This window comes from Azolla caroliniana, unplaced genomic scaffold, assembly GCF_043228905.1.
Source record: "Azolla caroliniana isolate FFs.n. ecotype wild unplaced genomic scaffold, voAzoCaro1.0.p SCAF_14, whole genome shotgun sequence".
Taxonomy (NCBI): Eukaryota; Viridiplantae; Streptophyta; class Polypodiopsida; order Salviniales; family Salviniaceae; genus Azolla; species Azolla caroliniana.
Genome location: NW_028230449.1, coordinates 4824506 through 4849232, shown reverse-complemented (window position 1 = coordinate 4849232; position 24727 = coordinate 4824506). Strand labels below are relative to the sequence as shown.

Here is a 24727-nt window from a genome sequence, read left to right as displayed (position 1 = left end):
TGGATTTTGAACCCAAGATGTAGTGCTAGAAGTGTAATAGCTAAGCTAATTACAATAAACAAGTGTGAGAGAGAGAGATATTATATTGCTTTGATGGATATAGCTCAGTTGGCCAAAGGAAACCAAGAGGTTACATTGGGGGACTTTTGCCGGCCAATGTGGTGGACAGCCAAAATTGACTCCAAGTAGGTTTTCCTACCAACTGGAATCTAGCCGGTTCATATTTTTTGAACCGGATATTTATATAGTTTTGAAAAAAAAAGGTAAAAGAAAAATGTTATTATGTTTCTTTCCCCCTTTTTTTCCCTCTTTGCGCATGTTTGTCATATGATTTCCTAGTTGTTGGTTGCTCGTACCTCGTACCTCGTAGGTCATAGCTCGTTGCTCGTTGCTCACTACTCACGGATTACGCGACATCTCTTGCTCACAGCTCTAAGGTATGTATTTTGCCTATTTTTCTTACTCTGTAATTCTCTTTGTTTTACTGTCGATTTCTCTCTGTTTGAATATATTTTTCTCTCAGTTTCTCTTTGTTTGAATAATATAATTTCCACTATTAAAAACGAATATGGATTGTAATAATTTAAATCAAAATTGTTGGATTTGCTAGATGCCATTATGGATTGTTGGGAATACAAGGCATTTCTATGATAATTAAAACATTTATCTCAAAGACCAAATATGACTACTATATATTAAAGTGGAGAATTGATTTTGACGTTCAAGAAATAAAACGATGAATGTTGCATTTAACAATGCATATTGGGATGGTAAAGCAAACTCAAATGTGTCATTGTTGACATTTTGGGTGAAAACAAACTTGAGTTCAAATCAAGGTGGAACATTGTAATAGATTGTGATACTCTTGATTCACAATCTTAGTTTAAAACCTATGATGATGAATGTGGCTTATCGTTGGTGCCACAACTGTCAACACCTTGTCTCGTATTGAACAAAAGGTGATGTAAGTTGAATGGAATTGAGATTTGTGGATAGGTGCTAGAGCATATGCGTTACTAGACATTGAAAGAAGAATGTGGTTTTATAAGAGGGTGCAACATATGCAATAGATTGTGTGACGCATGAACATCCACATCTTTCCCAAGCTATCATACATTGGCATTACAGAAATGTCTCAATCACAAAGCCATCCTAATTAAGCAAACATATTGCATCCCCAATTTACTATAGCATCTATGCATGTGCAACATTTTGATTTTGTGTGTCTTTTCAACTTTTTTCCTTGGTTCCATGCAATTCTTGAAAGTTGATGTCGGAGTTCTCTCTTTAGTTCCCATCTCCATGTTCCTACCTCATCTATGTAGAGGCCGAGGCAAGTAGGGGAAGGTGAGCATATGTGCTTCATAGAATGTCCACTGTCTATTTGGAATGTCTTCTCCACATATCAATGGATGTTAGAGGTTCTTGGAGTGATCTAAGACTAGTAACAATGACACTAAGGATGGGATACGTCTCTTTTGAATGTGAACATGAAATTCATGCACAATTTCTTGTCTTTCTCTTTTTTTCCCTTGATCATATATACATACATAGAATGAACCATACGTATCATACGTGCATTTGCATTTGAGAATGATTTTAATCATACGTGTATGGTAAATCATCTCAACGTTGGATTGGATAGATAAGAATGGTATTGATTGAATCACATGTCATCAACTTTCAATAGTTTAGAAATTATTACACTAATAAACGTTAGAAAGAGAGAGAAAGAGGGAGAAAGAGCAAGAGCGTAGCAGGTGTTATGGGCTATTAGCTAAAGCTTCAACTTCTATGGCAATATTACCAGGACCATTCACCTTCCTTCTCTTCGTCCCCCTCAGATTCTTCCTATTGTTATGATCACCACCATCATCATGATGACTCTGATTCTATTTTTGTTTCTGAGGATCACCATGGTCCATGATTATGATTCATCTGATTCTAAGGATCACCACGACTATGATTCATTTGGTTATGGCATCTGATTCTCATTGACATGGTGGATCAAGCTTCTGTTCTTCTTGCTCATCATCATGTTGTTCTTGAGATTAATGTTGGCTTTGAGCATGTCCCTGGCTCTAAGGATCTCCTCCCTCATCCTCTCCACGATCACGAGCTAGACCTGCTTCCCAGAGCTCCACATCGCTCCCCATGAATTATACTGAGGAGGCTGAGATGTAGCAGAAGCCATGTTGCATTGCATCCATGGCTTGGCGGCAGAATCGTTGTAAAGAAGATCTCCATAGCCATACCTGTAGACTAGGTGGGAAGGAGGATCAAGAAACACAACAGAATGGTTGAAGAAATCGTGACCACCAAGATATGGTGGATGAGTGGCGTTCTGATCATGAGTAGCAGAAGAAGATTCATGAGGAGGAGGAGAGAGAGAAAGAGAAAGAGAGAGGGAGAGAGAAGTAAAAAAAGTAAAAAAAAAAGGAACACGTATTTTTCCCTTTTCAAACGTGTTCATTTCCAAACGTTTGAATGCTTCCACGAACATGAATATTATGTTCTATGTATACATATATACTTTATTGGATCCCAAATTCTTGTGATTGATTTGATTTGGTATTGCACTAAAAAAAAGTTATTAGATTTGGTATGCGGTAATTTTGTTTTTTTCAACATGTTCCAGTTGACATTATTGCTTGTAGGAAAGTGGATGATTGAAATATATTTAAATTCTGGTTAGGTTATTTAAAAGCAAGGAAAATTTCTAACAGGGGCTATAGAGACTTTGCCCAAAAACAGTGGTCATGGGTTCAACCCAACCCTTACAGTGCATTTCTTAATTTAAGAAGATATGCATGTATGGATAAGAATCGGCAATGGTTCGGTTTGAGAGTGTCAAAACCGAACCATTTAAAAATTTTGAAACTTGAACCGAACTGAACGTAATCGTTAAACTGAACCGTTTAAAAAAATTCAAACAGTTAAACCATCGAAACTCAAAAATGAACCGTTATTTTTTTTTGAAACTAAACCGAACAGAACGGAACCACAAATCGCTAAACCCAATCGTTTTAAAAAATTCAAAGAGTTAAACTATTAAAACTCAAAACCGAACAAAACGGAACCACAAATTGTTAAAACCGAACCGTTTAAAAAAATTCAAACTGTTAAACCATTAAAACTCAAAACCGAAGTGCTTAAAATTTTTGAAACTGAACCGAACAGAACGGAACCACGAAATCGTTAAACCGAATTGTTTAAAAAATATCAAACTGCCAAACCATTAAAATCGTGGTTCGGTTTTCGTTTTCAACTTAGGTCAAAAATTCAAAATTCAAAATTTTCATTATTTAAAAATTTAAAGATTTTTCTAAGATATGAGAAGAAGGCATGAAAATGAAAAGATTGTTTAAAAAAAAAAAACCCGCGAAACCGTTAAAACCGCGGGTTCTAACGGTTAGAACCGAGCCGAGCCGTTTAAATCGTTAATACACGGTTCGGTTCAAACCGAACCGTTGCCGACTGTTACCAGTGATTTCCTCATGAAGCTTCCGATGATGATTACTACAGTAAAACCCTAAACCCTAAACCCAGTTACTCCTGCTACGCCATGGAAGCTGCGATCCCCACCTCCATCACCACCAGCGATGGCGCTCCACCTCCATCTCCATCTCCACCTGCACGCATCGCTTCTCTCAGGTTTTTCCTTTACCTTTTTCCTGTATTTCAATCTCCCTCTTGAGCCAATCCATCCATCCATCCTGTGCGTCTGATTTCCTTCTTCTGCCTGCTCTTGATCACTGGCCAATCCCCTTCTCACTTCGTTATGCACCTTTTCCTTTTTTCCTGCATTTCTTCTCATCAGCAGCTCCCTCTCAGATTTCCTGCTCCGATCCTTTCTCCTTGTTAGGTTCTTCTCCCATCTGATTCCTGCATCTTAGTTTTCTTGCCTCCTTTCTGCGTTTTCGCAATTTCTCTCATCTATATTGGCCATTTCTCTTATTTGATTTCTCTCGGTTTCTTTCTTCACCTCTTCACTCATGGTTTTGCTGCATCAGTATTTGTTTGCTTTACCTGCATGCATTTCGTCACATTTTCTCTCATCTGATAGCTGCCATTTCCTCTCGATGTTCTAATTCTCGCTTTTGCCTGCATGTTTTCATCCCTTCTTCTCTCACCTTTCTTTTTCTAAAGCTATTTTGGTCAGAATTCGTGCCTTCAAGTCCTTTGGAGATGAAGTTCAGGTCTTCAACTTCTGCAAAGGTTTCAATCTCATTGTTGGTGCAAATGGCAGTGGAAAGTCCAATGTTCTTGGTAAGTGTAACTGCTCAATTTCAGAGCTTTGTTATGAATTTCCGCACAGATTGTGTCCTGATATAAGACCTTCAGCTCATCTCTCATAGATTGATTGATCTTTCTTAATCACTCATCCAAGTTTTTCCAGCACAGATTCCGTGCTCATTATAAAACCTTCTTTTCTTAAGACAGTAAGCTTCTTCGTTCTCCCTTCCTTTCTTAAGACTGTAAGCTTCTTTCGTTATTCCTCATCTGCGCTATTGTCACACGGTTTCTTTGCTAAATAAAGACCTTAAGCCTTTTCATTCTACCTTTCTTTCTTATCAGAGCTGATTGCACATAGATTCTGTGCTAATTATGAGACCTTAATCTTTCTTTCTTTCCTTCCTGCCCCTACGTTTACATGTCTTTATGGTTGAAACGCAGATGCTATCTGCTTTGCCCTCTGCTCAAAACCATCACACATTCGTGTTGGACATCTCTCCGAGCTTCAATCCACAGAAACAAAAGAGCCTTGTGAGGTCTCTCTGGATATTCACCTATGCGGCAGCTCTACTAAAGAGGGGTTACCAAATTTAAACTTGTCTGTGAAACTTTTACCTCATGAAGCCAGGCAGTACAAAATTAATGGGAAACCAAAGTCTATGAAAGAAGTTAAGGTATATTATGTAATGCCTTTCAATATATTCTCTCCTGTTGTGATTATATATACATTCGTTTGTGTAAAGGGGTTCTGAATTATTTATTTTTGAAGGATTTGCTGAAAGAACTCAGGCTTCAGTTAGATGAAACGTCTGCGGTGGTTCATCAGTCGAATGTTACAGAACTCGCTGACAAGAATTCCCCTCTCAAATTAGCCTCGATCATATCTTCAGCTTCAGGAGCAGGTGACTCTGACCTTTACAATTCCAATTATATTTAGGAAGTGTTTTATCATAATCATGTTCAAGAACTAAACAATTGCATAGTTTGGGTGCTCTTTACTAGTTTATGCTGAAAGCTGTCTATTACAAGTCTATAGGAAAGAATGCTCAAAACATTGAACAGACTGACGTGCTATGACCCAAGCGCATTGATTTAATTCCTTTAAATTTAAAGGGTGTGGGTGGACACATGATGACAATATCAATGTCAATGGCATTGATACCCTTTGAAACACAGATAACAAGAAACAGGCCTTCATTATAAATGCTGTGAATTTTTTGTAGAAAAAGCTATTTGGTTTCAATGTCTTTGTTGATTCATAAAGGAAATTAATTTATACCCCATCTAGATTATAATGATGATCCTTAGAGTAGACCTAGTGAGTTTCATTAGGAGTCTTTAATTTTTGACACAGATAATAGAGCCTTGGTTAGAACTTACAACAATAATCTAAATGAAGGAAAAATGGTGTATACTTTTGTAATCAATATGTTGATAATTCAAACTAGTAACGAGTAAATTGTAATTTTCAATATAAGTTTGAAAATTTTGTGCTCCTTAGAAAAAGTGGTTTCTCCCGGGTGCAAATCGCCATCCGGATTGGCCCGTACCATTGTGCTAGACCACCGAGGGAGATCTGGACCATTTCTTCTTAGCGCGTCACAGATCTTCTTTAAAAACCAACTGAAAGCATTGCCATCCTTTGAAACCGACTAAATAGTCAAAATGTCAGATAAGGTAAGGGATATGAGTTTCACTCATTTGAAAAATCGTTTTCTAGAGAACAACTCGGAAGGGTGAGCCTTGCTATTCTTTATTCCTGGAAAGATCAAACAGTTACTAAAAGAAAATGATTTAACTATAAAAAAAATAGTAAGTTTGATTATTGCTAAATCAATTATTGCAATGTTCTGTAACATCTTAAAGTTTACCAGGTTAAACTTAAAGTACTGAGTATGGCTACTGATTTTCTCTTATGGAATTTCTATTCAGGTAGATGGAATGAAGAAGTGGATACAGCGAGGAAAGAACTAAAGAGCACAAGAGAAGGTCTTGATGAAATTCAAGCGAACATACATCTGCTTGAAAGCAGCATTGCTAAAGATAATGTGCGCCTAGAAAAACTACTGAGGGCAGAACAGGTTAGCTTTGGAACAACCATATCTATGTTTCTGGAAGCATATCATGATCGTAGTATATTTATTTGTGACACATTGCTTACATGACTCCAGATATATTGCATGAATCTTTATGTAAGTGGAATCTTGTGCATAAAGAATTTGATTTGTCGAAATAAAAAAATTGACAACAAGCAATAATAAATCATTATTCAACACATCATTGAGTAAAAGCTAGGCCTGCTGTTTGATATTAGCAAGATATAACTATTTCTCAAGTTAGATTTTTGCACAGTAAGTGCATTGTGCAATTTATATTTCTGCATTCTGAAGCTAAATAAATGGCATGATTTTCTAAGCTACTTGGGTGATTTTTTTTCCAGTTAAAAAAAGACATAATGTATGTCTCCAGACAGATATACATATTTTATCAGCAGAGGCACATTGCAATTAAAGATGGAATCATCAAAAAAGAAGAAAAAATGAAATCCTTTGAAGGTTTGATTCAGGAGAAAAAGAGCATCATAGCTGATAAAAGAGCTTATTTGAAGAAGTGCAAAACTACATCAAGAGATTCTTATAGTCACTTGAATACAAAAAAAATGCAAATCATGGACACAATAACCATTAGAGAAGAGGAGATCGTGGCACTTGAGACAAAAATCCAACAAATCAAGTTGCAGGAATGTCATCTGGACGGCATGGGGTTCACCATTGACAGCCTTGAAATGGAAATTCCTATTCTTCAGAAGAGGCTAAAAGAAAAGCAGGAAAGCATAAAAAAACTTGAGTTAAGGTTTAAGAATCAGAAGGGAAGATTTAATTTTCAAGATGGCTTGTATAAATACAAGGATGAGCTCAAAAAGAATATTGAAGCTTCGGAAAGAAAGATCCAGACATTAAAGAACGAAGAAGAATATGTGAAAGACTCATTACAAGTTACAAAGAGAGAAATATCCCAGTGGGAAATACGTTTGGAAGCAAAAAAGGAAGAAAAATTACAGATCCTGAAGCTCAAAGAGTCTAATGATTTGAATTCTGCACAAAAGTTGGAAAGCAATTATCATAAAATTGTGGAGATGAGGAAGTCATCAGAAGAAATTCTAACCCAGATCCATATTATGAATGCACAACTTGGAAGTCTTACCTTACAAGAATCAGCTTTACCTGCATGGTCTCTTCATTCTTGTTTTAAGTTCAAGCATGAGATTGCAGAAATTCACAAGTACTTGGATGCAATGAATGTGATTGCAGGTTGTGTAATTAGGACTTCTAATATAATTGCAACGTATGCCTGTGTTTTTGGTCATATTTCAAACACCCTTGCCCAACCCCTACAGAGAGAAAATGGGCAATATGTTGGCCATATCATTGCACTCATATATCATGTATTCTTGGGGAAAAGGGCAATGTATTGACTATATAATAGTGCTCCATAGTGGTTGGAGGATTCACTGTCTCCAATACAACAATGGTATATTCCATGGCTCCATGATCCTTAAAGGTATTCACTACCTGGGCTAATGAGGAGGTCTTTGAACCAGTAGCTATGTCATTTCTACCTTTGTGATTCAGAATTGTATCTGTAGACACCGCTGTATTACCAGTTTGTCTATCCCCAATGATTAATTCTTGTTGACCCCTACCGTCAATACGTCTATTTGCGACAACTCTATAACAAAGAGGTTCACTGAGAATAAGAGAAATGATTAAGTGTGAGGTTAAAAAAAAGTAACAGGCTTTCATTATTTCCACTTTGCTTACGGGGTGAGGTACCCCTGCTGGCTGGTAGAAAAAAGCATCCCGTATGCTTTGGCATCTCCCTTTTCCATAAAGGAGCTGAATGAATAGAGATTTTCACGTTTGGATCTGATTAGAGGTGTCATAATAATACATTGGCATTGACTATAACTCTTAGCCTTCCAGGCCAATGATGTGCGTTCAATTCCTGGTACCATGGGTTAACCAAGTATATTTGGGGAAATAAAGAAAAGCAGGGCATTTCGAAAAATAAAGAAAAATTGAGGGGAATATGGCACCTCTTTCGATAATTTATTCATTCTTATTATTGATCAAATATATCATACAAGTCCTTTCTTATTATTTATTAAATATATTATGTGTTCTTCAGGATTCATAAAGAAAGTGTGCGTTACTGAAACAACAGATAGAGCAGCCAGGCTACTTGATGCATGGGATCATCAGAGTAATAATGGTGGAAAATTCTGCCGCATATGGCCACTTGATCGTCTTAAATTTGAGGAAGAGCTTAGAATCCCTAAGACCATAGAGGACTCCTATCCTGAAGGCAGCATAGTCCATCCGACCGATCTTCTTCAATATGACCATCGATTTGCAAAAGCCATAATCAGAGCGTTTGGAAAATTTGTGATTGCTTTGTCAGATGATGTTGGAATAGACCTTGTTACTAAGAACATTTGCAATGTCACTCTTGATGGAAAAGTGAATAGACCTGGCTCAGTTTCAGGAGGGTGGCGTGACAATTCAGACAACGGTTATCTCCATATCAAGCTTAGGAAAGAGAAAGCAGATGAGAAGTTAGCATCATTATACTCTGCACAAGTCAGCATTGAGAAGGTGATAATATCTGTCCCCTTGATAGGATGTTAATGGATTTTGGGAAGAAAAACGACTCTGTGATTTCTGATAATTGACATATTTTGCATCAAAATTTGCTCTGAAAATTGTGTTAATAAGTTTAGAGAGAAATTCAAGATATACCCTAATTTTTCTTTATTCCCTCGGATTCCATTGGTCCACTTCCAAAGAATAAAATAGTAGATCGCAGTCTATATAATTGCTTAGTACATATAATTGAAACAAAAGAGGATTTATTTAAATCCTGCACTGGTCTTTCTCACAGGAAATAGGGATGCTTGAAAAAGTAACTCTGAATATTGAAACATATAAAGTGAAAGAAGAAGCTATATTTCAGGATATTCTCCTAGTGGAATCACAGGTAAACTACACAGGCCAAAATAATTAATCTATTGAAAAAATATTAAAGTATTGTACTCTGTGCAGATTATGTCTTTAAGAAAAGAAGCTTCTAAACTTGAGGCACAACTTCAACAATTTCAAAAATGTATCATATTTGCCCAAACTGATGTAGAAATGAACCTAAAGCATCTTGATGCATTTATTGATGATACAAGCTCTGTGATTTGGGAAGGACATCTCAAGAATGCTCTTGAGGAAGTGAAGGAGGAAGAAGATTATATCATGGAAACACTTGCAAAGCGTCAATCTCAGAAGGAAGAAATTGATGCAGATAGAATCGACCTGAAGCAAAAATTGCATCAGAAAAAAGAGCTGGAATGCTTAGTTCAATCATACAGAACTGAGTTGTCTCAGTTGAAAGGAGACTTGGAGCAAGTCAGTGACTCGATAGAAAAAATGGTTCAAGAAGAGAACTCTCAGAGAGAGATGAGTTTTATTGTTAAAAAAGCAATAGAGGATGCACAAAAAGCTATTGATGAAATTCACGAGGATATGGATAAACTAAGGAAAGAGTTGGAACATTCATGGAAAGAAGAACAGGAAGTTGCAAATGAATTGAAAGAATCGTCTCTCTCCTTGGTACATCTTCAAACTATAAATTATAGATAAAAGGTGCTTAATTTTCTGACTGATGCAGCATTAACCTTCTATTAGTGAATGCAATAGGAAGGTGAAGTTATTGATATTGACACTATCAAAGATAGATATGGATTGATTCGTGCAAAGAACAAGCTTCAGAAAATGAATGGAGAATTGAATCATTTACAATCAGGGAATGAAGGCATATCGCTTGCAGAGCAAGTTGCCATAAAAGAGAGGACTGAAAGTCTGAAAATGTTCAAGGAAAGAAAGGCCTCCATTATTGAATCCATAGACATCCTTATGACAGGGATTGAGAAAACAAGAGAAAAAGTACAGGAAGCTAATGAGGTTGTATTTCAAACAATTCGTCGTGATTTCATAGAATTCTGCCAATATCTTTTGCCAAACAAACTAGTGGATCTGATCAAAGTAGGGCAATATGTGCAAGATGGAGTGAAATTCCGGTTCTCTAATATGTCAGATGGGTTAAATGACAGTCCTCAAGATTGGAAGATCAACCTTGATGAGCTATCAGGTGCGTATTGTGTCCTCAGTTTTCATCTTTTGAAACAGATGTTGGTCTCATGTCAACTAAAAAGTTCAGACTCAGTAACAGTATTCAGGGAAAAGCACAAAAATACCATTTAACTTTTGGTTATTTATCAGAAAACACTAAGATCTCCAACTTTCCAGAATACCCATTGATAGTATTGATTTGAAAATAAACCCTAAACCCTAAACCCTAAACTGCAGAGGGGGTATTCTTGAGAATTTGAAAAACTTAGGTGTAGCGAGGAGAAAACTTAAGAAGTTAGGAGTATTTTGGTGCTTTTCCTTTTTGTTTTTAATTTCAGTTATTGTGATTCACAATTTAAAGTAAAATTCCTGTAAATTCTAATGAATTGATAAAATCATTTGCCAATTTAGTAGCAACAAGAATACCATTGTGAAGTAACAACTAGGTGTTGATAATTGAAGTCAATTTAGAAGCAGCGAGGAATATCCTTGGGATTTAATTACAGGTGTTAAGATTGGAAGTCAGAATGCTCTTTGTGTATCATAGATAATTGTTTACATTTGCCCTATAAGTCATAGTCTTTTGCTAGCTGTTTTCAACCAAAAATAAGAATACAATCTTTTGTCACTAACACAACATAGTCTCGTTAGTGACCAAGAGTTTTCCTATTTTTATACATGTGTTTATTTAATTTTCTTTCTCTTGAGTCCTTTATTGGGCTATCGTGTGTAATGTAAGGTAGGTTATGGGGATATTTATAGTCCAGTCAATGTCAGAAATCAAAGAGTTCTTCATCTCTAGATTGTAAGTTTGTGGCTCCACAAACTGATATGTGTGCATTGTCTCTCTAGTACCCCACGGCATGCACATGTTTAGGTTAACCAAGCTTTTGGAGAAACATAGAGAACATCTAGGTGGTTTTGAAATCCCTCGGGATTGTTGGGAATGAGCATTGTTAGGAAGTAGAAGATAGAATGACGGTTTTCTGAATTATCTAAAGGTAGAGAGATATAGAAACTAAAAACAATTATGGGGTTTAACAAATAGGAGGGATTAAAGAAGTAGAAGCAGTTGTGCAAAACAAGAGCCTACCACTTAAAAGAATATACAAGGTGGAGTGCACACTCACACACATGTGCTATCCAAGATACATAGAATATGCTCTTAGAAGAAGAGCTTTAAATGCTGAGTGGAATCTTGCACAAGGATCTCATTCAAACTACAAAATTGTGATGTACCTAGGTTGTCCCAACTTGGACATAGTCCCAACTTGAGTTGGGACTCACCAAGGGGGCCAATCCTAATCCCAAAGAAGGCGCCACCTTGGGTTGGGACAATCTAGTCCCAACGGGTAGTTCCAAGGGAACCACGCAAGGGCTAGCCCAATGGTTAGCCCCAATGGCTAGTCCCAACGCTCATATTTGGCCTATATAAGGAGGACCACTCCTCATTTGTAACCATTCCCATTATTCTCACTCTCTCCTATTCTCTCAATCTCATCATCTTATGTTAGAGCTTAATCCTAGTTTAAGCAAAAGATAAGCAAATATAAGATAGGAAAATAGAGAAGAAAGAGAAAGAAGGGTGATCGGGTGGATCGGCACCCTTCTTTCTCTCTCTTCTCTATTTTCCTATCTTATATTCATCCAATGCCCTTATAAGCGTTTGTGCATCTCATAAAGTATTCGCAAAAAGCACTACATCATCCGCATACAATAAAACCATGGTGACTACATCATTTGTTTCTTATGAAGCTTTCTTACATTCTTGAATCTCACCTTAAAGATCCCGATTCTTAATAACAACAATTTGCAGTTTTGTATTCTCCTTCATTATTGTCCTAATCTCTTCACCTTGCTTGTTTATAGTTTTGTGAAGAGAAATCACGTGACTCATAAGCATGTTCTCCATTGGTTGAATTTGTTGCATTAATATCAAGAATCATTGGTGATCTTGGCTCATTATTGATCATAGTCCCAGACTTTGTGGCCCCCTTTCGAGAAGTATACTTTTGAAATCTATTTAAGTTGATTATAGAATTGATCTTCCTTAAGCATATCATATGTCTTGTTGTGAGCTTTGATTCAAGCCATAGCTTGTCAAAATGAAACCACATATGACCAAGTTATGGCTAAAATAAACTTGAAGAGAAGATAGATAGATAGATTCTATTATCGTCTTCGGCGGTCAAATATGACCTATGAGACCAAAAATATTACATTTCACGCGATATGTGTGAAAGTGAGTAATGACTCTCAATGTTCAAGGGCTTTACCAATGAATGTTGCAATCGAGAGTGCACATTGTGGTTGTGAGAGAAATTTGTGGAAGGATTGGGCTTGGTCGAAGATATGTGGAAAGCATGGTCGAATATGATCAAAGGCAGAGCATTGTATCAAAGTGTGATACTCAGACTCTCGAACTTGTTTAGGGCAAAGTGTGCATAGCCGACCACTCTCATCACTTTTGCCCCAATGCCCCGTCTCAAATCGCAATGCATTTGATTGTGGAGAGAGAGAGAGAGAGAGAGAGAGAGAGAGAGAGAGAGAGAGAGAGAGAGAGATTATATTATCGTGTTCAGAGGTTAAATATGACCTATGAGACCAAAAATATTACATTTCACGTGATACGTGTGAAAGTGAGTAGTGACTCTCGATGTTCAAGAACTTTACCAATGAATGTTGCAATCGAGAGTGCACATTGTGGTTGTGAGGAATTTATGCAAAGATTGGGCTCGGTCGAAGAGATGTGGAAAGCATGGTCGAATATGATCAAAGGCAGAGCATTGTATCAAAGTGTGATACTCAGACTCGCGAACTTGTTTAGGGCAAATTGTGCATGTCGACCACTCTCATCACTTGTGCCCCAACGCCCTGTTTCACATTGCAATGCATGTGAGCTAAGTCGCATGGAAGCAATGGTTCGAATGGCAGATAACGGTATGGGCTCTAACATGTATTGATGTGTATGATTTCCTCGTTCCGCAAAGAATATGGTTTTTTGTAGTTAGGTGCGACATGTGTAGTATAATGTGTGAAGCGCGAGCCTCCACATTTGTCTCATGCCATGATACATTGGCGTTGCAAAAAGGCCTCATTTACAGAGGAATCTAATGATGCATCATGAAGCAAGTGTCTCGCATCCCATCTACCAAACCATTTTTCTATGTCTTGCATCCAACCGGAACATAAAATTTTGCTTTTATGCGTCTTTTGGATCTTTTTGCTTGCTTCCCACGCAATTCTAAGAAGTCAATGTGAGGGACGTTTTTGAACCTTAAGCATGTATTCAACAACCCTTTCCATGGCCATGATCTCAATGGGAAGCGATCTCGTCTCAAGGAGGAGGGTGTAGGGCGTTTGTTTCTTAGCTTGTAGAAACATTGTAAGAAAAAGTTTTTGGACATTTTCAAACTCTTTCCACATAGATTTAGGTAGGCTACCACCCCATACTTCCACCCCATAGAGAAGAACCGGTGTCACCAAAGTGTCGAAAAGATATTTCTTGAGGACCCAACACTTAATATCTCCAAGATTGCATGTGTTCTCAAATGCATAGTATGCTCGTTTGCCCGCCTCTAAGCGACGTGTAGCACATTCATTCCATCTATGATTTGAGAGAGAGAGAGAGAGAGAGAGAGAGAGAGAGAGAGAGAGAGAGAGAGAGAGAGAGAATTTATTATTTATAGGTGGACAAAGAACACTGATAAGTTTGGCCTTCTTATTGACTGTGGTTGCGTTTGGGCAAAGTCCAGTGTATTTGATGGATGAAATAGATGCAGCTTTAGATGAAGAAAACCAGAATCGAGTAGCAAAACTCATTAAAGAAGTGATGGTGGCTAAAGGCATCCAAGTGATATGTGTAAGTCATCATATTTCTTTCCACCAGCATAGCGATAGACTCATTCAAGTGGTGAAGTCTAATGATACAACGAGATTGCATCAAGCTTATGCATTTGTATAGATCAAATTCTAATGTTGAATGAGAGGGCAGAATCAGAGATGTATAGAGATTGTGAATGATAACGTCCCTCTTTTCCCTGTACATAATATTTCTTTATACAACGAGATTGCATCAAGCTTATGCATTTGTATAGCTCAAATTCTAATGTTTGAATGAGAGGGTAGAATCGAGATGTGTAGAGATTGTGAATGATAAGTTCCCCTTTTCCCTGTACATAATATTTTTTTCTTACTATTTTATGACCCAAGTGTTGCATTATTTGAACCTGCGACACTACTACCAACTTCATCTTAAAACATTAGTCTATATAAACCTTTCAATAATAGTACGTATATCTTAATGTCACCTTTATATTAAAACATTAGTCTATATAAACCTTTCAATAATAGTACATTATACATATATCTTAATGTCTTCAAATGATTGAAACAAGATGCCTTTGGTTTATGCATTGATGTTTTGGAACAAATAATCAATGAGTTTGTAAAACAAGGCATTAAAGAAGTTTCTATTGGGAACCTTGTTATCACTTTTTTTCTGTATACAAATGAAATGGTGTTTTTTTACAGATAGTTTGAAATATGTCTTAAAGTTTTGGGTGCATTGGAAAACTTTTTGTACGTGTACTAAGTTGGGTGTCTATAGCCCCAAAATGAAGGCTATGTATCCAAGATTAAAAATCAAAATAAACCATGAATTGTATGTAATAGTGAGCCACTTGAAATTCTAAAAAGCTTCAAATATCTTGAACTTACAGTTCCTTCTAATCATATGGTGGAAAGAATGCATGCCCATCACTTAGAAAGGATAAAGATGCATGGGAAAACTATGCAATGGTGAAGAAATAAAATGTCTCGTTCTCAAAACAAAGCTTTGACACAATGGAGGCTTTTAAATGAGTTTTTTTTGCGACGATAATGTATCATAGTTCAGAAAGATGCAGATGGCCATAATGTACACATTATGTTGCATTAAACCACAAAACCATCTTCATTGAATGGGGATATCTAGCTCAATTACATGTTAGGTTCTCTCTTTGATTGACATTTGCATCAATGCTTCCATATGACTTACTTAGTTCACATTCTCTTTGGTAGAAGATGGGGTTTTGAGCATAAATGAGGAGACTTGTTGACTAAATATGCTTTTCCCTAAACAAGTTTCGAATTAAGTGTATCACACATCTAATACAATACATTACAATTGACAACATTCAAGTTTACTTTCTACACATGATCAGTGTAGTCCATTCCCTACACATATTCCTCTCAAAATCATAATGTGCACTTTTGATTGTAACAACTAGTAGTAAAATTTCAGAAATTTGAGTGTCAATACTCAATTGCATGCGTACTATGGTTCCATACATCATAGATGACCCAAGAATGATTGTAAAATCTCTCTTGTCCTTATTTGTTTGTTTATTTTCTCTCCCCATCAATGGATACCTTTGTGAATGAGACCAATGGCAATGTATCATGGGTTAGGAAAGAAGGTAGAGGCTAACAAATAACTAAGCAAAATTTAAGGGAAGATGGCCCAAAGCAAGGAAAGAGGTGTATTGGACCAACCCCTAACGACAATGCGAGATGATCCTGAATACCCTCGATGTCCCAAACCATTGAGTGTGGACTTGGCTTGTACCTTGGGGTTTTGCAAGGATTGCACCTACATTGCGAACAAGAGCCATATCCACACGACAAGTGTCTTGAAATAGGTCAAGCCTCCATAGAAAGGTAGATAACTTTCTTATATAGGTGAAACCCTAGGCCTTGGTATGTTTACACACTTGACTACTTCATGTGAAATGTTTAAGTGATAACACACTTAATAGTTTGTAATATTCAATTCATAACCTCATTCCTTTTGAAACCAATCCACATGTACTCATCATAAGATTATGGAAAACTATGGAAAACCAATCTCATGATCAATTATGGTTATGCTCGAATATACACCACCCTCCCCCTCCCCCCATAAAACAAAGGAGGATTGCACTCTTCCAATGATTTTTGAGGGAAATGTGTTTTGTCAATTAGAAGATTGATCAATTAGGCAGACGAACCGATACTTTTTGAGGACTAAGTTTCACAAATTTGTGAGGCTAATTTAGCGCATTTACTTGTAGATCAAGTCTTAGAGTTTGGAAACACACATAGAAATACCTTATGAGTAGGGTTAAATTCATGATGTTGCAAATGTTATTTGGCATAAAGTTGTGTTGTGTTTGGAGCAATCGTACCTTTTGTTGTGCAATATGCAACATAAAAGTCATGCATGAATATCAAAGGACTAAATCCAATCGATGTATTTTTGGAGAAAGCTCCATGATAGGGAGTTATTGTTCCCATAAGCTCGAAGTACATCCTCATTGACTTGATCTCTTTGTTCACTTGGTTCATTGGAGTGATGTTGGGCTATGGTGCCCGTGTTGAAGATAGTTTCAATGTCCACAATAGAAAATTCAATAGTAAACTAGAAATTTCTGTCACTCTTTATATCCATTTGTAACTTGAGAATGGTGAATTTTAGTCACATAATCATTAATATTAGGATGCATCATAGGTGAGTACAACGTATTCCACTACGCTTCAGTAGACCGTTAGCAATGTGGAAAGTTCCCTTCAAGGATTCAATATCTAATAACATCTATACTTGATTTAGCTCTTGCCCAAGATTTTTAAAACAAATTATCATCAAGGTAATTTCCTCAAAGGTGATCATAATGATCAAATTGTTAATGAAAATAATCATGTTAACCTCATTAATATGACTTAAAAGTATTAACAACAGTTTTGACAAATTGTCATAAGATATCTAATGAAAAATGAAAGTCTTGACTGAGGATCATCTTGAATGAGCATCACCCTATTGGAGCACAAGCTTAAATATTGAAGTCAAAGTGTTGAAGTGAAATGGGCAAAGGATAAAGAAAAGTGTAACTTATTGTGAATTCAACATACCACCTACATATTTAAGGTTATATGGCTTAACCATAAAGGCATATCATTTTCTTTTGAAAATTAATAGGTTAGTCTGCAATTTCCAAAGCCACAATAGAACTGCCCATGCATACGGGATATGTGGCAATCAATTAGAGAGGCACACATGTGCAACATGAGGCAATGACATCTTACCCATGTAAAAGGAAACGAGAGTCCATTGATTGAATAAGGTACCTTGATAGAGGAGATTAGCCTCCTTTATATTGATATCTAATATGCCATATTTTTCATCATCTCTATGATTTCTATTAATCCTATGAGTCCTCCATGTGTTTCACTATGTTTTTATTGTTCGAAAATTTGCAACACACCCATTGTGCCATATGGCCCATGAGGTTCCGTTGGTCATAGAATATTTCAAGGACTACCGATCCATAGTTACCCTAAAATGATTTCCATATAGGTAGTATCTCCCTATTTCTTTGTGCATTCTTGATCTCAAAAAGTTCCTTTTATCAACCGTGTATTGATACTGAGTAGAAGAAAGTTTCCTACTCTCCAATGAATCAAGTAAGATAGATGAAGGAGACTATGACTCATGTTCTTGAAACATGTTTAAGGATTCATCTATAAAATAATTGCAAAGTATTAACGTTGTCGACTTGAACATTTGACCTTGTAGGAGGATACTAAACTTATTGTCAATTATTAGTTATTGCAAATGGTATCTTACAAGAAATAGATATAACCAAGTTCTTGGACATTATAAGGGATAGACCATAATTTCACTTTCTCTAGTATTTGACAAACATGATTTTGTACCCCTCACTCAAATGCACCAACTAAGTAATTGATGTGGAAACATAATTTCCATGAAATTTAAATATGATGATATGACAAGATTTCATTCAAACAACGATAGTTGATACATAATCACCATGATTCATCATAATTCCCCTATAATAGGACAAGCACAACCTAGAATGCCATATACTAACGAATGTGCCCCATTCTTAAGTAATCCTCAAGTTGAGGATTGATCTCATCTTTCTTTAATTGACAAAGTCAATTCCAAGGAAGGAATAGATACAAGTGCAACACCATGTAGGAGATGAAGATTGTGGTCAACATTACATGTAGGCATTAACTAGTAGTAGTTGTCTAGAAAAACATCTCAAATTTCCAATAAGACTACCAAATAGTCTTTGTTTCTTGGAAACTAGAACTCTTAAGAAAAGATGTGCAAAAATACTTGAAATAATTGCTTGTAACACATTGAATAAAGTGCTACTAGAGTCCAACAAGAATTATGTCAAAGACCCATAAATATCCACTCAAAGGAAGTAAATCATTTAGTCTCAATGATGTTGATAAGATTAGAAATTTACTTATATGTTTGGTATGAACCTCAAGAATTCAAGAATTGCCAAAGGTCTAGTGACATGGCCTTTTGCTTGAGCTTGTGGCATTGTTCTCAAGTGTGACCCTTCTTTTATATATTCACATGGAAGACAAAGTCTCTTAGTATGATGGTTCTTGATGCTCAATTGTTAGAGATTATTTCTAATGTAAGCATGAAATAAGAAAATAAATGATAGTTAGATAAGAGTAAGAGAGAGAAAGAAGGGTGTCGATCCACCCAACCAGCCTCGAGTGAAGGGATCGATATAGTTGAGCCTTGATTGGTGTCTCATACCACTGCCATGACATCGAGTCGTACCTATTACTGGCATGCTCGTGACAAGAGACTGTTCACCACAAGATCACTATCTCGATGGAGTCGAATGATATGACTAACGAGGGTAGCTAGGCCTCATATTTATAGCCAGACCTAAGGCCCCCAAGCAAGCTCACACTTGGACCTTATGGGTTGACTCAATTCCTATGATTGAAAGTAATCCTCCCTTCTTTACAATCTTGATTAACCCTATTTCTTTATCCTTGTGTGTAGAATACTATGGTACAACTAACCACAGGATAAATTATGGTCATGCTCGTAACATCATCCATGTTCTCTAACAACATATATTGTTCACACATGTAATTATACAAATGAAATGCAATCATTGTGGCTTGTTAATTCCCACATTGGAACCCCATTGCATATTGATATAACACAAGGATATGCATATATTTTCTAGGAAATACCCTTCGAAAAAAACATTAGAGTATGTTGTAGTAGGTTGGCAACTACCCATTATCATTCTTGTGAGCTATGTCTGAGGATCCAACCAGCCACAATTGGTTCTCCCTAATGTGTATGTGGGTGCAAAGGTTGAACTGACAGAAAACATAGAAGATGGAAAAACAAGAGTACAGAGACACATGATGTTTATGTGGAAAATCCTTGAAAGGGAAAAAACCATAGGAGCCCACAGACTCTGAACTGTTACATTATATATAAGAGGATACAAGGAAACTCGTAGGCAACAACCTCGAGCTCGTCTTCATCTAATAGACGGTTACAACACAGTTACTTCTAACCCTCACTCTCTCTCACACAACACAGTCTACTATATCAACAACAACTTTCATCATATAATGTTTTACCCTAGTTGTATTTATACTAATACAACTTTTGGGGCTATTTACAAATATGCCTTAAATAGGCACGACAAAACCTATTTACAAAACTGGCCTTTCTTGATACTTCATCCAGATCCTACCGGATGCGTCTCCGTATCCGATCCGGTCTTTCTTCTTCCTCGGATCCACCTGATTCGGCTCGTTCTTCTCCATCCGGTTGGTTCCTCGAACTCTAGTCCGGCTCATGCTATCCCCCCCATCCAGAGGGACCTGTTTCCTAACACCATGGTCGGCAAAATTTGAGTATTACATGACAATGGATATATAAGATAGATCGACCAATTTCAAATAGGGTATCATCATATGTGTGCTAGATAGTCTACATTATGCATTCTCATTAAAAAAACAAATTTGGTTTTCTATCATTCTTGTTCGGGTTGTATGGATTGGACAACTTGTTTGATAATGCACTTGGGGTGGCAAAGTAAGTGTGAAATGGTTTTGTCCTAAATTGTGATATTCTTGTTTTTCCCAAAAATGACCAAACAATATTGACACATGTATCAGAACACGAGATATATGAACTCCGGCCCGATGTTGCCAAAAGTGACAACTAGCGTCTCCCAACTATTCGGGAGGGAACCGAGTAGTAGCAACGTGAGTACCTCGTCGGCTAGAGGTACTTCCAGCAAGTTTGTTTGATTTATGAGCCCTTGGAATGCATTCATGTGCTCCGCCATGCTGGATCCGTCCTGGTACCGGAGTCTCACTAACTTCCGGAATACCGAAACCCGATTTACGTCGTTTTTACTCTCCAACATGGTACCAATTTTCTCCTAGAGCACATGAGCCTTACTTTCTTTATTAAAGTTGTTGTACAGGCTCATGTCGATGAAGCATCTAATGTATGCCATCGTCTTCATATGCATCACCTCCCACATCGTGGCATCGATCTTGTCCGATTTCTTGTCCCTCATATTCGACTTCCACACTGGGTAGTTGGATCCAGTGACCTTGAACATGCTTTTGAATTACTCTTCCATTTGTTGTTCGCTCTGATACCAGTTTGTGCGGAATAGCGCTCTGCAACAACCGAGTCTTAAACTCAATGGAAGAACAAAACAAAAATGGAGATAAATGCACTTACACAGACAACAGAGAGGACACTGGATGTTTACGTGGAAAACCCTAACAAGGAAAAACCATGGGAGCCCACAAACTCCAACCATCACTATAAGAGATAGGGGTACAATAGGAAACTCAGAGGCAACGACCTCTAGCTCTATACCTTCGCCAACCGGCGGTTACAACAGAAAAGGTTTTCTGTATCTCTCTCTCTCTCTCTCTTTCTCTCTCCACAACCTCTGTACAACAATAATAACAATGATAACAACACAATCAAGTGATTGCCCTAAGTCATATTTATACTTATATGAATTTAGGACTATTTACAAATATAGCCATGACAGGCACACTAGAAACATATTTACAGATATGTCCCTGGATCCGGTTCCCACCGGATCCGTTCGATCCAGCTCCTCTTCTTCTCATCCGGATCCCATCCGGAGGGATTGAATTCCCAACACCCCCAAGAAAAGGGATCAAGATGGACTCGAGCCTCAATCGACGTCTCATACCACTGCCCTGGTATCGAGTCGTACATGGTATTTACGCGCTCGCTACAAGAGTAGTTTACCACAAGATCAGAGTCTCAGCGTAGTTGATAATCTATCAAATGAGGGTAGCTAGGCCTCATATTTATACCCAGACCTAAGGCCCCCAAACAAGCTCACACTTGGCCTTAATGGATTGTCTCAATTCCTATGATTAAAAGTAATCCTCCCTTCTTTACACTCTCATTTAACCCTCACACTTTATCCAAGTGTATAGAATACTACGGTACAATACCATGGGATCATTTATGGTCATGCCCATAACATACTCCCCTCTTTAAAACATTGCACTCTTGCAATGAAAAGTTAGGGAGGTTAGTTTTAATGGTGTTTTCTCTTTCCATGTAGCATCTTTTCTAGTAGGTTTATCTAGATGCATTTAATTTTAAGTTCTCATATTATTTTAAAACGCAAATATTTCGTTTTAACATTAAGAATTCTCTGTAGTACATGTGGTTTAGAAGTCAAATCTTCAGAAGTAACCAGAGTTTCAATTGTAATTATATTGTCGCCAAAACCAAGCAGTTCTTTTAGATGACTTACATGGAAAACTGGATGGATTTCGACACCATCAGGAAGAGAGAGGCAATAGGTTGATGAACCAATGTGTTTGAGGACTGTAAAAGGTTCACAAAATTGTGGGGCTAACTTAGCACACTTACATGTAGACAATGTCTTAGAATTGTGAGGCACAAGTAGAAATACCTTCACTCCAGGGTTGAATACACGAGGTTGCCTATTATGGTCGGGATAAAAACGCGCTCTATCCTAAGCTATTTTTATATTATCTCGTGCAATGTGCAACATATCTTGCATATCCCTTAGAAAGTTTTGCGTACTTCGCAACTCATCATGATGTATATTAACATCAATCGGGGCTCATGGCTGAAAACCATACATCAACATCAAAGGACTATATCCCGTCTATGTATGTTTGGAGCTATTATAAGCAAACTCCAAAATTGGGAGATAACGTTCCCATTTTGTTGGCTTTTCACCAATGTATGCTCGAAGCATGTCCTCAATAATTTGATTGACTTGTTTTGTCTGTCCATTGGATCGAGGATGATCCGTGGAGCTCATGCTTGATGTAGTTTCTAACTTCTTAAAGGCTTGCCTCCAAAAGTCGTTAGAAAACTTTATATCTCAATCACTCACGATATCCATCGGTAACTCATAAAAAAAAAAACTCATCAATGAATTGGTAAACCAATTCAGGAGCTCTTACTGTGGTTTTAGTAACAATAAATCCATGGATATAATTTCCCACTTATTGTTGGGAATTTTCAAGGGATATAAAAGTCCAACGACTTTGAGTAACTCGACTTTGTTAACTTGAAACTAGTGAGATTTAGTCACATAGCTATGTATGTCAAGACACATATTAGGCCAGCAGAATTGAGTGGAGATGAGAACGAGTGTGTGATGTATTCTAGGGTGCCCTGCTGAGGGTGCATCATGGCATTAAAAAGTCTTATCTTTTTGAACTTAGGAAAATCTCAAACCAGGGTGACTTTGCACATGGATAACTGCAAATAATTCCTTTTCTTGAACGGTATACCAACATTGAGCAAAATCAAGTTTCTTACTCTCAAATGCTATTGGTTTATGTTGGGAAACAGGTCCCTCTGGATGGGAAGAACACGAGCCAAATTGGATGGAGTTGATAGGTAACTCAACTGAGGCCGAAAAATCGACTAACCCATAACCGATCAATAACTGATTCGACTAATAATTGAATCGATCAAATCCGACTAGGTTATATTTGTAAGTAGCCTAAATGTTCCCATTATGGCTATACTTGTAAATAGCCCATGTTGTATATGAGAATAAATATAGTTAACGCAAGTAGTTAAGTATAGGAGAGTTAGTTATTGTCAGAACCAAGGATAAAAGATAGAGTGATGGAAGAAGGATAGAGAAGAATGTATGTATAAGATAGAGAAAGAAAGAGAATGGATACAAGATATGTAATGAGAGCTAAAGACTGGTGTTGATTCAAATTGATTTGAGAATACATGTATGCGCTTATTTATAGGTTCCTATAGAATAGCTTAGAGATTTCTAGAATGTTCTAGAATGTTCTAGACCTAGAATGCTCTAGGACATTCTAGAACATTCTAGAATAATCTAGAGTTTTTACAATAATCAATGTAATACAAGAAGTAGCTTTTATTGTTTCATATAACAATAAGCTATCTTAATGGTTGAGGTTTTCAAGTATGAATTACAAGGTTCGAGGTTCAAGTCCGAGTGACGCCATAATGGTCATGTGTTCATGACACTATCCCTCCTTCGAGAACGCCGAGTGGAAGTCGGCGTTAACATTGTTGGGCCGGGCTTGTTTGGATAGTGACGATGGAAGTCGTTGACCAGAGCTTCAGCATTACAAACGTGGGTTCCCAAGTGCGATCACTTGGAGGATAACCAAGCCAATCAACTAGATAATAAAGCTTATTGCGCACAATCTTAGAATCGAGAATAGCAGCTACCTCGTATTCGGGGCCGTCCACAAGTTGTACAGAAGGCGGTGGTGGCACGACACGATTAGGAATTAAAGAGGTGTGGCAAGGTTCCAAAAGTGAGCTATGAAAGACAGGGTGAAGTCGCATATGTGCAGGAAGGTTAAGACGAAATGTTGCATCATTAATCTGCGCCGTGATGACAAAAGGACCTAAGCGTTGATAGTCAAGCTTAGCACACGGTCGGGTAGTCTTGATGTGACGACGAAGCAACCATACACGGTCACCAACCTTAAACGGAGACTTAAGACGATGTCGATCGGCATTGGTCTTATGGTGTGCTTGCGCTTTCTGAAGATGTGACGATAACTCGAACTGGATTTGTTGTAGTCAGTGGAGGTGATGCGCCGCACTAGGGTTTCGTGACACCTCGGGAAGATCCAGTATACACCATCGAGGGTGGTTGCCGGTGTAGGCAAAGAAAGGTGTAACTTTGGTAGAAGAGTGAACCGTGTTGTTGTATGCAAACTCGGCAAGATGTAAAATTTTACTCCAATCATCTTGTTGATAACTAATGAAACATCGAAGATATTGCTCGAGCGTTTGATTTGTGCGCTCTGTTTGTCCATAGGTGCTTCCAAAGCCGAAGAGATTTTGCAAGAGAGTTTGAGGCCTGCCCATAGGTGCTTCCAAAAGTGTGAGATAAATTGAGGACCTCGATCGCTAATAATATCATTCGGGAGAC

The 24727-nt window shown here is 37.4% G+C and overlaps 1 protein-coding gene across 1 annotated transcript; it reads left to right on the top strand.

Moving 5' to 3' along the window:
* Positions 1 to 3565: 3565 nt before the first annotated feature.
* On the top strand, positions 3566 to 14565 carry LOC147855334 (structural maintenance of chromosomes protein 2-like). The gene is made up of 11 exons (XM_087330607.1): positions 3566 to 3654; positions 4163 to 4269; positions 4678 to 4910; positions 5006 to 5138; positions 6169 to 6317; positions 6677 to 7547; positions 8425 to 8891; positions 9178 to 9273; positions 9339 to 9893; positions 9981 to 10431; positions 14102 to 14565. The coding sequence occupies exons 1-11, from the start codon at positions 3566 to 3568 to the stop codon at positions 14374 to 14376; spliced, it is 3426 nt and encodes a 1141-aa protein (XP_087186733.1). The 3' UTR covers positions 14377 to 14565.
* Positions 14566 to 24727: the final 10162 nt, after the last annotated feature.

Excerpts from the sequence above, each read along its gene's own strand:
- LOC147855334 (XM_087330607.1), top strand. The coding sequence starts at position 3,566 with ATGGAAGCTGCGATCCCCACCTCCATCACCACCAGCGATGGCGCTCCA. Across the intron at positions 3,655-4,162 it reads GCACGCATCGCTTCTCTCAG|AATTCGTGCCTTCAAGTCCT; the intron begins GTTTTTCCTTTA and ends TATTTTGGTCAG. Across the intron at positions 5,139-6,168 it reads ATCTTCAGCTTCAGGAGCAG|GTAGATGGAATGAAGAAGTG; the intron begins GTGACTCTGACC and ends ATTTCTATTCAG.